At 39.7% G+C, this 12,834-nt stretch overlaps 1 protein-coding gene across 2 annotated transcripts in view; it reads left to right on the top strand.

Annotated features, from left to right (window-relative positions):
- Window positions 1-323: 323 nt before the first annotated feature.
- Window positions 324-12,834, top strand: part of CDH7 (cadherin 7) — a 90,073-nt gene continuing 77,562 nt past the window's right edge. For both annotated transcript variants that reach the window (XM_072328487.1, XM_072328488.1), the window contains exons 1-2: window positions 324-731; window positions 9,457-9,856. In XM_072328487.1, coding sequence (XP_072184588.1) covers window positions 9,647-9,856 — 210 coding nt within the window. In that variant the 5' untranslated portion in view covers window positions 324-731; window positions 9,457-9,646. The remainder of the gene's footprint in view (window positions 732-9,456; window positions 9,857-12,834) is intronic.

The following is a 12,834-nucleotide window of genomic DNA, read 5'->3' on the forward strand; positions in this document are numbered from 1 at the left end:
TCGGCTGATATGCTTGTGTGTTGGGAGTGGGGCGATGGGGCAGGGGGGATTAAAAAATATCTTAAACTTTCTGCCCCAGCTCCATGCTTTCAAATGCAAATCGGGAGATAGATTGGCTAGCGCCCCACCCCCTAACCCTGCTCCTGATTTTTATCCAAAGGGCTCCATCTGTATATCCTGTCAAGGAGGAGGAGGAGAGGCGGGGGGAGAGGGGTCGGGTAGGCTGTTCGCTCTCTGGATCCCTTTTCAATAGCAACCGCTGGGTCTTCGGGAGGTACAAAAAGTCGCGGTGCCTTCTCCGCGCTCAAGAAGGGAGCTGGCAGCCGGCACCGGCCGCTGTGCGGTGATATCCCCTGCCCAGAGCAGCATCCCCACCTCCACTGTCTCCTCCCTCTCTCCTCTCCCTCCTCCTCCCGCAGCCAGGATCCGCACCCAGTCGGAGCTGGGCTTGGCACCGGCACCCACTTCTCGCTCCGTGCTCACAGCGGCTGCCTGCGCCGTGCAGTGAGTGGAGGAGGAGGAGGAGGAACGGGGCAGCGGCGGCGCTCGTGCCTCCGCGGGTGCAGGCAGTGCGCGGGCGGGCTCGCAGTCCCCATGCCAGGCGGGCGCTCGCCGTCCGCAGCCCAGCCCCCGCCTGGGAGCACCCTGGCAGCGCTCTGTCGCTCGGGCACCGCCGGCCCTTGGGATTAAAGCACTCAGTGAGCCGGTCAGCCGAGAGAGAGGGGCTGCAGGTAAGTGCTGCCCGCACCTGCTCCTTTTCCCCACCCTCGTGTAGGCAGAGGGAGGTCAGAGGAGTTGCGGGAAGGGCTGAGCGAGGCTCCTCTCCCCGTGTCCCTACGCGGCTTTCCGCGGCAAGTTTCCACTCCGCGGTGCGGGGGGACGGTGGAGAAGGAGCAGTGGGAACATCGGGAACGGGCTGCGGTCGGGAAGTGCGAGCGCCGATGTTCTGCCTGCGTGTGCGCTTTCTGAAAAGAATAAGGGAACAATAGCATCTCCTGACTCTTTAGAGAAGTCTCGCGGACGGGGGGGAGATGGAGTGGGGGAAGGGAGGACTGTGGACTTCTACACAGCGTAGTCAGCATCAAGCACCAAGTCCTTGGTTCTTTGCCGGAGCCGTTGTCTTGCTGGAGCTCTGAGTTCAGCGCTGATGCTACACAGCAAGAGATTGAGGAGGCCGGGAAATCTCCGGAGTTATTTCCCAGAGCTTTCCTCCTCGTATGTCAAGGATATTCAGGAGTTTGCAAACGTGGAAATGGTGGGAGCTTGTTTCTTTGATTAGTATTCAGCTGGTAGGGCTCGCTCTGCAGTGCTTGGCACTGACCCTTCCCCCTGCCCTGGCCCCCATCTATCCATACATCTAAGCACAGAAAGCTCAAAAAACAGATTGTGTGTACTGGTAGCAAGCATTTTGTGATCTGGATCCAGCTTGTAGTTGGTAAACAGAAGGAAATACCCCCCTCTGATAGAGGATTTAGCCTTTATACTCGTGCTTTCCAGAGGTTGAGAGAGTTCAGGTGAGCAAAGATTCTGTGAATGATGGCTTTCCCAGCAAACCAGGGGATTTAGGGAAGGGAGGGCAGAGAACAGTGAGACACTTGATTCTGGGACTTGAAATGATGGTACTTTAATCTCTTTCCTACTGGAAGAAAAAAAAATCTCATGTTCTGATAGATAACTTCTCAAGTCAAAGCAGAGACTTGAAAGGGCAGCATATACTTAATAGTTTCTCTAACAAGACATAGTGTTGTGCCATTTTTCAGCAAAAACATTGGTGATCATAATGTTTTGTAGAAAATAAATTACTTTCTGCAAGAAATAAGAAAATCAATAGATAAAGGAACCAAACTCCGACATGTCTTTCTGTAACAGTCTCACCTTGTCAGTGGTGTGTGACTTTATCATGTCTACTAATTGCTCATGGGAAGTTTGCACGGGTTTACTACTGGCATAGGGTAGATCCTATCCTGTTTCTGGTGAAGACAGGTTTGTATGATCTCATGTGAAGAGTTATTCAGATGGATGGGCAAGTTACATTAACAACATGACAGTTGTGTAAGTAATTGAAGATTACTTAGATTATAGCTTCCAAAGGTGCTACAGGTCAGCAGATGAGCTGTGAAATGATGCTGGTTTACTCTTAGTAATATCAAAGCAGTTTTAAAAATGTAAAAGTGAAGTCAGAGCATTTAGAAATAATCTGTGTGCCTCATTAAAACTAGTTCATTGTGACAGTGGCGTTAGCATATTTTGGGAGAAAATTAATAGTAAAAACACCAAGTAAGTCTAACCCAACTCCCTGAAGACCAAATGTGGCATCCTGTTTAAAGTCCTTGTATGCACTTTCCTGTCTCTCCCAGCCTGCATTTTAGCAGGGGATCTCATCTAGGCATTCTTCTTTCTCAGGGGCACTGAGAAAGGCTAAGTAAGATTTTAAAAATAATTACAGTAAAATCCATGGGAAGTAGAGCAGAGCAAAGCATCTGAAAGCTGATTTTGACAATTTTTAATGTTAAGCATCTGAAAAAAATTGGGTTTGGGAAGTTAATAGAGATGTAAAATGGCCTGGTATTTTAGGAAAAAATCCAAGTTAATAATCTGGGCTACCACTGCACTGTTAGAAATGTGTCTGAGCTAATGTGAAGGGAAAAAAAGCAAAAAAAACCACACAAATAAACCTACGATCATTGGTAATGTGGACTGTTTTCTTGCAAAAGCCATTGAAGATTGGATTTTTAATCAGAGGGCATTTCACCCTAATAATGGGAGACTTTATTGTAATTAAAGTCTGCTGTAGGTCATTAGAAATGTGTTAACAATGTCAGATGACAGCCTTACAGCTCTTTTAAGTCTACTTTTATTGATATAATAGCAAAGCATGCTTGATTATTTGTCTTTGATTTAATAGCAAAAAACTCTTATCCTCCCATATAAAAGGATGATAGTAAATCATTTGTTTAGCTGCAGATTACCCGTGAATTATCTGATGAGAAGAACAGATCCTTTTCATGTATAACTTTGAGTGTTCTGTCTGTGTTTTTCAATATTTTTTCTTCTTTCTTTTTTTCTTTTCCCAGCAGTCAGTCAGGCACTTGACTCAAAGTCATTATTGATGCAAAACCTGAGGTTGTTTTACTCCAATTTAAAGTCTTACTTTGCTGTAAACTTGGCTAAGCCTTTCCTCAAAGGTTTATGACACACAAACAAACTTCAATGTCAATGAAAATAGAAGGTATTTTTAATTTCAGATGCTCTGCAGACAAATATACTACTCAGAAGACTGTTTTAGTGATGGGCTGGTTAGCAGCTTTCACTGTATTTATTTTGGCTATTGACTTCAGTGTCTGGTCAACTCAGTGGTTCTTCAACAAATGCTTTCCTAAGCCATCCAATCCAGTTTAGTTCAATTTATCAAGTATGGTTGTTTGTTTTTTTTTTTTTTGTTTTTTTTTTGTTTTTTTTTTTCTTCTCCTCTCCTGTGTTGTTTCACGCTACTACTGGGCATCTGGGCATTGTTTCATTGTAGCAATAAAAATCACTAAATTCTAACTGAGGAAAGGTGAATAAAATCCATGACGATTACTTCTGTCCTGCCTGTCAAATTGGGCTTAACTCTGAGCAGTAATGCAGGAGTGCCTCCTCTGGGAATTCAGTGGTTCTGCAAGGAAATGTCACTAAGTCATTTCTTTCCCGAGGTATTATGTGAAATTCCTCAAATTAAATGAGGCTGCAGAAATTGAGCTTGAGGAAATTTAAATATTTGACTTGATTGGTCACAGAATTACAAATACTGCTGCTGTTTCTTTTCAATAACGGATCAAATTAGCATAATCCTTTCCAGCAACTTAGATCTATTAAATGTAGCATAGCAAGGTGGAAGAAAAACCGACAAAGCATTTTCATTTGGAGAAAATAATATAAACATTTATTTGTCAATATAGCTAGAGAGAATGGGTGGGGGCGTTGGGGAGGAAGCTCAAACAACTGAACTTTCCAGTCACATACTGTGTTATGATTAACTGCAGAGCACTGTGAAAAACCAAAAGCAGTTTGGTTTTCTCTCTGCACTTTTGTGAAGCCGTATCATTTATCAAAGTGTGCCTAGTGTTTTCCTGTTGTCTCACCAGGTTGTTCCACCTGAGTCAGAGGGTACTGGAGCCAACTTAGTGTAACAGTGCCATATGTTTGGAGCTGTGGTAGTTTCTTGCTTGATAACCAGATGCAGACTGCAGAGTGTGCACTTCATTTACAGATCTCCCGTGTGAATATTTAGGCCAGTTAGCTGCAGGAGGTTGTGGTCTGTAGATGTAATGTCATCTGGCACAGTGAGTTAAGAGGCCTTACTTGGTTTTGGCTCCCAGGCCTTCATTTCATGGAATGGTGGTCCCCACCTCACTTGTTCCAAGGTACCCTCTCATAAAAGGGAAAACTATTTATTTATTTGCATTTCTGTGGGAATATATACATATATATATTATATTTTATATATATAAATATAGTGATCGGATAGTGCAATCTACACCATAATTAGGTATGTTCTCTTTTCCAAACCCTTTGTCTCAAGGGTCCTTGAGTTCCTATGCCTACAGAAGAGTCTCCTGTGATATTTAGATGTGTAACATTGCTATGAGTCTGCGGTTCCTCTGAGAGCAATGTTTTCTTTCACAGAAATTGAAACCCTTTCCAGTGGGCATTGTTAAACTGTATGTCAAAACATAAATATTTCAATGAGGTTACTTAGACTGTTAGGGGTCTCACCTGCTAGTTCAGCTTTGTTTAAGCAATCCTGGTTCAAGATCCAGTGTCAACAGTTACTTTCAGAATTATCTCAACACACCACGTCTTATTTTCTTGAATGTATAAAATGAATGTGTGGGGGGGGAGGATAACTGTGTGCTCTTGGCCAAGCTGAAACAAGATTTACTGGCAGGTGTTTTCTGAGCTGCAGTTCCAGAGATGGTGAGATCTAAGTTTAACCAGTGAGTTTTGTTATAGTATCAAAGACTGTAGCAATCTTACAAGAGGAGAGTAAGGGTGGAGGAAGCAAGAACATTGAAAAACTCTCCAGTTAGACTTTAAATGGATGATCTGATCTTAAAGTGAGCTTTCAAAATAGAGGAATCTAATCCAGTCCAATGGAGTTCAGTAATGGAAAAGATTTGGGATTCCTACTTCTGCCTGAAGAATTTTGCTGAAAAGACTTTAGAACAATATAAGATGATGGACAAAATTCTATGTTAGGTTGACAAGGAAATAATATAGTTCATATATTAAACTGGTACTGTGACACCAGTAGCAGTATGTGAGTGAAAGTCTGTAAAAATTTGTACTTTTACTGCAAATATTAGGTGATAAAAGAAAAAGGAAGGTCATCATGAACCTTCACCAAAGACACTTCAAGGCTGCAAGAATTTCAGTGGTGGGGGAAAGAGGACTTTCACAAGGATGGCTAGGAGGCTGATGACATTTTTTTTGTCCGTATCTAATGAGACTCATGGCTACATGCAGATAACACGGACTAGTCTTTGTGTGTTGATTTGGAAATTATGAAGTCAAACAAAATATTCAGAGAGATTTTCAGTGGGTGTAAATGATCCTTAATTGCTAGCAACAAGGAGAATTATTCCTTAAAGCTGAGGATTTTATTCATGATCTGAATGCTTTCATCAAACCAAGATTGTCCCATGGAGACCATGCATAATGGTGTCTTTTTGACACTAGCAGATTGTTTTGGTAAAGTAAAGTAGTAACATTTTTCAGATTAGAAGTGCTCACCAGAAAACTTCTGCAACAAGGTTATGGGTCAAATACAGCCCAACTTCTATACAACAGATGGGAGAAAATATAAATTTTATGGTTTATATTGAATAAAGGGCTTATTACTTTTTCATATTCTACAGTTTAAAATCCCATAGAACAAGCAGATACTTAGGAACATGACATGAAAAAGTGGATGTTTGATTAATATTTTTAATTTCTATTTTTTTTATTTATTTTTGTTGGTAGAGATTGTGGAATGAGGTGGGATTTTTTGTAGTTCACTTAACATGTTACTGATAGAGCAAAAGACACCACCACATATTGTCCAGATCAGAGAACACGCTACTTGAATTATACACTGGTTGTTCTTTTTTCTTTTTTTCCATATTTGTGAATGTCAGGCCTATATGCAAAGTAAATAGGGAATGTGGAAACTAGAGGTTAGTGAAATTAATTCAAGTTTTAAAACTTAAACAGTTTTTTAAGAAGGTGCGTCTTGAGGAGTCATGATTGCGTTTTGGCCCATTTGAAGAGTGAAGTAGCTTTATATAAAGGTGCAATAATGTGCTAGAATAATGAATGATATTAATTGCAAGCGCAAATATTTCTGAGTTCTGTGTAGTTAATTTGTACACAACAGGATACCATTTATTAACAGCGTATATTTAAATACAAAGTAATTGCAGGTCAGTTTTCTGTTCACTTCATACTCAAGCCTGTAAATAGAGATAATAGATAAAGGACCTAAACTGGAGAAACTGCATCCCCTCTACTACTGTCATTATTAGTGATATCTGGTACTGCAAGTGCTCCTTGAATTAAATTTGTACCTTGATGAGGAGAAAACCACCAACATTTCAGCTTTCCTTTCAGTTTCATGAGTGCTGTGATGTTGCTTGTGTATTACATTTTTGTACATGCAAACTTCACAGAGAAGGTGATGTTATCACAAAACATTTTAAATGTTTAAAAACATTTTCTTTTTTTACATATAACCATATAAGCTTCATATAAATATGTACAATGTGAAAAGACCTAAAATATCTACGAATGCAAAAAAAAAAAAAAAAGATGAAATTCTATATAGTAAGTATTTTTTTCCCCAAATAGAAAAAGGTTTTTTTTTTTTTTTTTTAAAAAAAAAAAAAAAAAAAAAAAAAAGCTCTAAGAGGTATAGGAAGATTGGAAGATTTATTCTGAAGAACGGAAAGAGTAGAGGGGAGAGGGCTTCAGAGCAGAATGCTGCCAGATAGCCAAACAAAAATAATTGGGATTCTGGAGACTGTGTGTTGAAAGAATTTGAGAATGACAACTTTTTTCCTTTTTTTCCAGGGGGTGTGAGCATTCTGTTTTTCATCATATTGTGCTGTCTAGCATATGGACTGTTTTTCAGTTGGTATTTTGGGTGCATTTTTCAGTTCCATGCTGTGGTGTGTGGCTAGGGACTATGGCACTCCATATGGTGGCTTTCATACTTCCCTGCAGGTGTAAAAGAAAGGATATAAGAGAATACTGTTTGAGATAAAGGTTAGAGCAATTCTAGGTTTGAAATGTCTGTTCAGAGCAAGAACAAGACATTTCAAACTGCTTAGTGGAAAGACTTTAACATATTGTAAACGTTTTACTGACATTTCTTAAGAAATCCCATTTCATATTTTTATCTCTGTTAAGTAACAATCTGCTGCCTCTTTGAAATAAACTGACAGCTTATCAATATCAGATGTATTAAACCTAATATAACTTAGACACAGAGAGGGAAAACTAAGGGGTGGGCAAACAGCCGCTGTTACAGACAATGCTCTTCTTACCTGAGTGGAGTGGAAGAAACTCCAAGTGGCACTAGAAGTGCTGAGATGTTGTCCTTGATACCTATGGTAGTCCTTCTAGTAATTATGATGTCATGTGGTTGTGATTTACCCAACGGCCCACATCAAAACTGAGCTACAACTATTTGGGATGTATCATTTTAAACTGGACTCTGCTACACTTGCATGTTAACACTGCTGAGAAAAGAATCTTGGTGTGTGTCGGAGAGGTGTCTTTTTTTAACTGTAGCATCACATTTTGGAAGTTAGGATCTCTAGGTAAGATATTTCCTGTTATCATTTATTTATTTATTTTTGCCTGTGGGTAGACACTAGATTTTCACATATGGAAGCTTTCAAATTGCAGCTGCTTAGCATGCTTGCTCCACGAGTTTGTGGTTTATCCCACTAGTCTCTAAGCAAAGCCTTTCTAGTACAGGGTAGTACCGCAGAAGGGATTATTATAAAAAGGCTTTAAATACAGTCTATAATCAGAAGATCTTTTTATTTGTTTCATGTTTCTGCCCTCTAGGTGCTTTGGCAGCACATACGTAGTTCTGCAGCTAAAGAGCCTGACATACTGAAAACAGATATCAGAGATCACATTCCAGGCAGTTTTAATAGTTACAGCTATGGATACAATAATCTATCTAAGAATGTTTAATGCATACATGATTTAACGTCTCCTCTTTTTAGGTTAATACAATGTACAAAGGATGTGGTCTTCATTCTTCTGTGACTTCCTAAGTGGCAACAGTTCACTTTAATTGAAAGCCTTGTTATGAGTTTTAATTTCATCCTTATTTTCACCTTGTGTTTGGCACTTCTTAAATACTTCTCATCTGCCTCACTGTTTGCTCAGACGAGAAGAATGCCTCTTTCAGAGAGCATTGCTTACTTGTCATACTGCAGGTGAATTCCCTGAAATGCAAAGCTGCATTTTCCTTCTGACTAACATAGTGTATGCCTTCATAATCCTTATATTAATATATCCTTAGTTGTCTGGAGAATGTTCTTAACTGTAAGAGACAGAAATGAAGACTGATTTAAATAGTGTTAGAGGATTTTTTAATCTTTACTGAATTCCACTAGTTACTAAATGATCAGGATTTTGAAAAGGAAATGGACAAGATACACAGAAGGATAAAAATTCTGCATGTTATTGCTGAAATATCATTAGTCATTAAAGTAAGTTAGCAATGAAAACATAAAATCAAATTGTTTTCCGATCATACGTGTGCATAAGTACATACTCTAGTCTAATGTGCCTCATCATGTTTTAGGAATATACATAGAAAAAACAACTGGGGAACTCTCAGAGCTTTTCAGCTGGTCATATTCAGATCACTGCAAATCCAAACATCTGGTCTGCTGTGACTAAGAATCAATTAAATTGTTCTGTTTCGTTTTATACACTGTTATTTTGCTTTTTGGTAAGAGAGTTAAGCTAGCATATGTCTTTTCCATTAATATAGCTTCCTGCCTGTAAGCTGGTTTATAATTGTTGTGGTAATGGCAAGTAAAGCTGAGTATAGTAGGCAGAGGAGGAAAACAAACAAACAAAAACAAAAAACCCAAAACAAATAACTGAGAAATAATTACACTTGTTTTGCTTATTTTGAATAGAAGAAAATTCAGGCTTTGTCCTGGGGAAACTGATATACAGAAAGAACAGCCATAAGGAAATCTTGTAGCTACAAATACAGATTTATCAGCAATAGTAATGCAATCCAAGGAACACAGTCTAAGCTCTGAGAGACTTAGTAAACTCAACTGTACTGATGATTAGAAAAATTAATTATAAATTAACATTCCTGCATTAAGTGAATGTGGAAAAGAATTTGCGTTCTTAAATGGAATAAAATTGACTGTTCTTGCTTTTTTTCCCCAATAGGTACCTATTATGCCTTTTATTTGGTGAAGGCTGCTCAGCAGTGCTGACCTCTCCCAATCAACTACTCCACAAATTATTATCTCTGGACTCCCAGCTGACACCCTGCTGGAGGCAAGAGCTGAAGAGACAACTGGAATTGTGCCCGTTCTCATCAAGGTTTTTTCTTACACGGGAGAAAAAAAAAAAAAAGATGAAGTTGGGCAAAGTGGAGTTCTGCCATTTGTTGCAGATAATAGCTCTTTTCCTCTGTCTTTCTGGGATGAATCAAGCTGAACCCTCGAGGTCCAGGTCAAAGCCCTATTTTCAATCTGGGAGGACAAGAACCAAACGCAGCTGGGTGTGGAATCAATTCTTTGTGCTGGAAGAATACATGGGCTCAGACCCACTCTATGTAGGAAAGGTAGGGGATTTAAGTAAACTTTGGAGGGTACAGATGCCTGCTTTTCAGTGAAATAATAAGGCGCAACCTGAGAATTGCAACTCAGTCAGTGTGGTTGAAATACACTGGGATGGGGCAAAGTTATTCAATTTGGGGAAAAGCACAGACAAAAACCTTTTAGCACTTCCAAGCAAGCAGTGCATTATGTTTCTGAGTCCTTGTAATTTTCTAAGATCTTTATATGTTGTCTATGCTGATTTAAAGGAGTACAGTGTCGATAAAATATTATCATCATTTATACAATGACAGTACTTTATTAGTAATATTAGTTATATTTTGTTGCATGGGAGTAGAGAAATATAAAAATATTCTTTCATACAAACTAAAAGCTAGTCACAGAAAACAGCTGCTCTCTGTTTTGCTCTTTGAGCAAAGACCAGCAGTATTGTGGTAGAGAGAGAAAGATTTGGGCATCTGGGGGTGTGACAGTGGAAAAGAGGGCACATCTGCAGCTCTGCTTGTCTGGCAGAATGGTACCTCAGGGGCCTGCTGCCCTCCATGGACAGTACAGCCCTGTGGCTTTGCTCACCCTCTGATGGGCACCAGACCAACACAGAAAAAGCCCTTGCATCAGGGCATCCCAAATGTCTTGTTGTCAGCATCTGTAGCTGCACGTGGAACACACTGAGCACAGCTGTGAACACTAGCTTTAGCTCATTCACTGTGCTGTGCTAGTGAGCAGTGTGCTTCCTTCAGCAATTACTGAGGGGGGAAAAAAAAATAAAATGAAACCCCTCTTGTGTTTCTATGCAATGTTTTTGTGTAATCATCCTAGTGAAAGAAAAGCTCATTTCTCTATGTAATATCGGAATCAATAAATAGAATTTCTCGCTGAAATAGAGCAAAAGCATAGAAAACACAGGAGAGACAGTTTGTTTTTGGCAAAATGGCATGCTTACAGAAAAATAGTTGAAGTAATCTGAATTCAAATGGTTCATATGTATGAGTGCTGGGAATTTCAGCATACTTGTTTTGTCCTACTGAGACAAAAACCTTGATGTTTGTGTTAATGCAGTTAAGCACTTAGAATTTAATCATGCCATCTGAATAATCAAGTTGAATGGGGATCTGCTGTCATGATTAAAGCTATGATTGTGTTTAGGTGCTTTTGTGAACTAGGGCCACTACTTTGCAGTACTGAGACCTTAGGAAATAAGTGCTAGAATCAAAAATCATCTCCCCTTGCAATGCTCACGAATATTTCTGTTAATTTGGAGAGTATGTAGTAGTTTTCATTTTGACGCCATGCAGCTACTACTTGGCTTTGTAAGTTTTGTTGTTCAGGCAAAATCATTCTCAGATTGGAGCTTTTCTTGTGCTTCTGGAAAAATGATACATTTTGGCACTTCTGCCTGGTGCTAGAAAAGTATACATGACTTACAAATTAGAATTTCTCTCCTGGAAAGGAAATGTCTCTAAGTATTTGAGAGGTGTTTGGTTCTATAGCAATTCTTATATTCATTTGATTGTTGTATTTTGTCCAAATGTGCAGTGGTAGTGCTAGAGTACATAGTATTTTCATCTGTGAGGTTATTTTTAGCTTCACAGTCCGTTCTTTCCTGTCCTTTACAGGAGTCCTAATATTCATGAGCAGATATCTTCTGAAAAACAAGCAGTCTTCTTTTTTCTTTTCTTTTTTTTTTTTTTTTTTTTTTTTTTCGTATCAGCAGTATGAATTGTTGGCTCGAGAACTCACATTTGTACCAGCAGTTCATTTTATAGGAAAAGCAGACAAAAATCTGCACTTGCAAAAGGAAACCTGTCTTCCTGGAAACAGAGCTCTTGCTGAGCATCTTATGAGATAAGGCATGCCCAGTTCCTAACCTTCACACTGGAAAGGCTTTTTACTATGTGATTCCTGAGGTGCAATCATGACCGAAGCTGTATTCCCATGCAGGGGAGCAAAGAGGTGAAGAAGTGATTTTCTTTCTGTGTTAACATATTATGTGTAGCACCACTCTGAAGTGAGCAGCAGTCACTTTCCCCTCCTAAAAATATTGCTGTACTTGTTTCAAACCTTTCAGGTTAGGGACTGGCGAGACTAAGATTTGGATAGGAAAGGCTTTTTTTTGTTTTGTTTTGTTTTGTTTTTTTTCCTTTCCCCCTTGGTAAGGAAAGCGAAGATCTGGCATAATACTTTCTGATCAAATGAAGTGGAGACAGCAGCCAGACTACCTTGTATTATGTCGAACGCTCTGCTCCTGGGGAGGTCAGTCCTGCGCTCCCTGAACAGAAGTTCAGGATGCTTTATGGAATGCCAGTCTGACTGCACCTCCAGGAAGAAGGAACCTTCCTTCAGTTTTTAAAAGGTCTGTGAGAGAAAAATGCTTCAGAAACACACAAATGGAGCTACCCTAGGGGATATTTTCCTCCTTGCAACTATCCTATTTTAAGAAGCCCTGGGCAATTGTTTAGAAGTCAGTCTTGGAAAATGTTAGTGTTACATGGCAAATTACTCAAAAGTCATGAAATACCAATGTTAATTCCATGTTTGTCGTTAATTCTGTCATCCTGGGTGCATACATTTTGACATTTTAATCTTTAATATGTGGGTTAAAATCCTATTCCCCTGTCATGGGTTAACCGAAAATCTACCTGCACCCGTGACAGGGGGTCAGCTGGCCCGCAGAGCCGCTGGCCCAAAAAGGAAAGGGAAAAAGGGAAAGGGAAAAGAAAACAGCGGCAACGATCTAAGGAGGCAATCTTATTTACTAAATACTATATCGGAATACAGGATAACACAATATAATATAAATTAATTGAAATTAAGGCTAATGAATCAAGCAAAATAGGAGAGAGAGCAAGTCCTGAAACAGAGAGACCTACTGTAGCTCTAGGAGAAACAGCTTGGACTGCTCCCCCACGCTCTGAGGAATCAAGAGAGCGAATCCAGCCCCGAAGTGAGATTATATAGTGTCCTTGTCCTGTTACTTATCCCT

This window comes from Excalfactoria chinensis, chromosome 2 (assembly GCF_039878825.1).
Source record: "Excalfactoria chinensis isolate bCotChi1 chromosome 2, bCotChi1.hap2, whole genome shotgun sequence".
Lineage (NCBI taxonomy): Eukaryota > Metazoa > Chordata > Aves > Galliformes > Phasianidae > Excalfactoria > Excalfactoria chinensis.